This window comes from Cyprinodon variegatus, unplaced genomic scaffold (genome assembly GCF_000732505.1).
Source record: "Cyprinodon variegatus isolate N-32 unplaced genomic scaffold, C_variegatus-1.0 Scaffold541, whole genome shotgun sequence".
NCBI classification, from domain to species: domain Eukaryota; kingdom Metazoa; phylum Chordata; class Actinopteri; order Cyprinodontiformes; family Cyprinodontidae; genus Cyprinodon; species Cyprinodon variegatus.
The window spans coordinates 144,346-147,071 of NW_015150994.1; the positions used below are offsets into that span (position 1 = coordinate 144,346).

Below are 2,726 nucleotides of genomic sequence, written 5' to 3' on the forward strand. Positions count from 1 at the left end.
TGGATGGATGGATGGATGGATGGATGGATGGATGGAAGGAAGGAAGGACGGAAGGACGGAAGGAAGGAAGGATGGATAGAAGGAAGGAAGGAAGGAAGGAAGGAAGGTTAGTGTGTTTCAGTCTAAACATTATATGTGTAGACTAAACATAAAATGTGATAATTACTAATACCTTGTTCGTTAAACTAATCAAACCATCTGAACATGCCGGGAGCTACATGATAAACTGAACGAGGTGATAAAAAGCCTCCATTCACAGAGTTCTGGAACCTCTAGGGATGATTATGCTTAATGAAAAAAAGCGAAATGAAAAACCCTGTCCTCATCCTGATTCTAAAACATCTACACTCTCTGTATTCATTCTAAATATCCCAGGTCTATTACCACACTTTGGTCCACATGCAGTTCGGCATGTCTACCAAAATTATTTTATATCTCATCGTTCCTTTTGAGCTTGAATAAAACAACCATCTTCCTTCTTTAACTTGGTTTCCTGCATGCTACATTGATAATCCCTGATTGATCAACAGGAAGTACTGTCAGATAGGTTATCATCTAGGAGAGTCATGCATATTTAGCTCCATCCATGTTACATCTTCAGTTCTGACTGAGTTCCCCTTCTCTGCTCAAGAGCACTATCCCCACAGCATGATGCTCCCACCACCCTGTGTCACAGTGGGGTGATTTCTTTCCCCTGGAATAAAATGATGTCTTACTTTTCTCTATATTCAAAAAGTTAGATTTTGTCTTCTTATATCTTTTTTTCCCACATAAAATATTGATAAAATATTTCAAATTTTGAGCTCTGAACGCGAGAAAAACAAATTGGTTTAAAGGGTAAGCAATGGAGTAGTTGCTGCAAATCAAAATATATCTAAGGTCTAGATCCAAAGCATAAAACTAGGGTAAATATGATGCTTCTAATCACTAGCTGACCTCTGCAAACTTTCTAAGAGTTGCCATTACTAATATGAGCACCAGGCCTCACCATAATCGATATTATTACCTACCTGCTGAGGTAGGACAGCAGGAAAGGGTGCATAAAACTGAACATGTCACCCAGGTTAGATCAGGTCTTATATCAACTAATAAATAACAAATCTGGACATTCGCTCACCTTTTCCTCAGCTCAGAATCCACAACCACTTGTCTCTTCTTCTGAGGCGGTGGCGACTCGCGAGTATGCCGCAAAGCGGACACCTTCTCCCTCGTGGTCACCTTGGTAACGGTCGCCGAGACAGAGTGGGTCACCTCGGACTGCTTGGTTGTGCTTACAGCCGAGGAAACCTGAAAAGCCAAACTATTGTTTTAGATGAAACCAACGCTATAGATAGGAATGTTCTGCATCAGGTAGCTTTGAACCAGAAGGTGAGAGGGGATAAAAAAAGGCCAGATAAAGATGTGAGCGAGTTCTAATTCAGAACATTCACAGTATTTCCTGTTTTTATGGGCATGTTTATTGCAGCCAGGAGCAGCCTAATGAGCTTTTAAAATCGAGTACAATTACTTGAATATCCCCGCTGCCATGGAAACGAAGGTGTTCAGCACCTGGCGTCAACCTGAAGAGGTCAATATAGTAATTGTCTGACTGATTATAACGGACAAGTGATTAAAAGAGTAAAGGATGAAGTGAAGGAAGGATGGAAGGTGCAGGAACAAAGGATGGATTTGTTTATGATCCGGCTGTGTGTATGCGTGTGTGTGGGGGGAACAAAGAGGTGGTTGGTACTTGTTAATCTTTCCTATCTAGGACCTGTTCTGGTAAAAGCACTCGCCTTCTGATGATCGATGGACCTCATGGGGACCAAAGCCCAGCGCTAATGCATCAGGACATCATTTGTAAGCTTAGCCGTTGGGGCTTAAAGGTTTCAGGTCTGTTCTCCTAATATGATCATGGTTGTGTCATTTTACCACTTAATACGTTCAAATTAAAGATTATGAAGACTTAAACCCTCTACATACGCTCACTGCTCATCAGCAAAACGCAAGCAGGGACATATTTTGAAGTTGATTATAACAAAGGTTGTAGAAGTTTCAAATATAACTAATGTTACCCTGTCTCACCACTGTTATGCTATTTTTGAAAGCAAAATTTACCAATCTATAAGAGAGCCTGGAAAACTGGGTCAGCTTTTCTGAAGCAGAGTCCGTTTATTTCATTAGGTTACTATATCATAGACCATAAAAATCACATTTGGCATTCCCCAAGGGTATATAGTAGGGCCCCTATTCAATATCTACATGCTAGTTCAGATTAAACATAATAAACATCATAAGTTACCATCACTATGCAGATAACACACAGCTATATGGTACAATGTCACCAGGTAACTTTGATTCCATTCCAGCACTGAGTAAATGCAGAGAACAAATAGACACATGGGTGTGGCTAAAGGTTCTTCAGCTGAATCATAAGCATAAATTCTTGGACCAAAATAAGAGTGTTTAAATGTTAGACCACGGCTTCTGTTAATCTATATAGAAACCCTCAATCTGGCTGTAAATCTTGGTATAGTCATTGACTCAGAACTGAACCTTCAGAGGCTCTTTAAGACAGCAACAAAGTCTGCCTCCATCACCTAAAGAACAACTCTACAAATAAGACTAACTGTTGATCTAAGCTGTTCTGGGTCCCAGGACCCAGAAAATCTATCCCATGCATTTATTTTTACTTGCACTGACTGTTGCACCAGTGTCTCTACAGGTCTGCCTACAAAGTGGATCAG

At 40.5% G+C, this 2,726-nt stretch overlaps 1 protein-coding gene across 1 annotated transcript in view; it reads right to left on the reverse strand.

The window, feature by feature from the left end:
- The window catches only part of LOC107095375 (dystrophin-like), a 369,912-nt gene that overhangs the window by 140,420 nt on the left and 226,766 nt on the right, over window positions 1-2,726 (reverse strand). Inside the window, 1 exon segment of the mRNA XM_015391433.1 lies at window positions 1,118-1,287. Within this exon segment, the coding sequence (XP_015246919.1) occupies window positions 1,118-1,287 (170 nt within the window).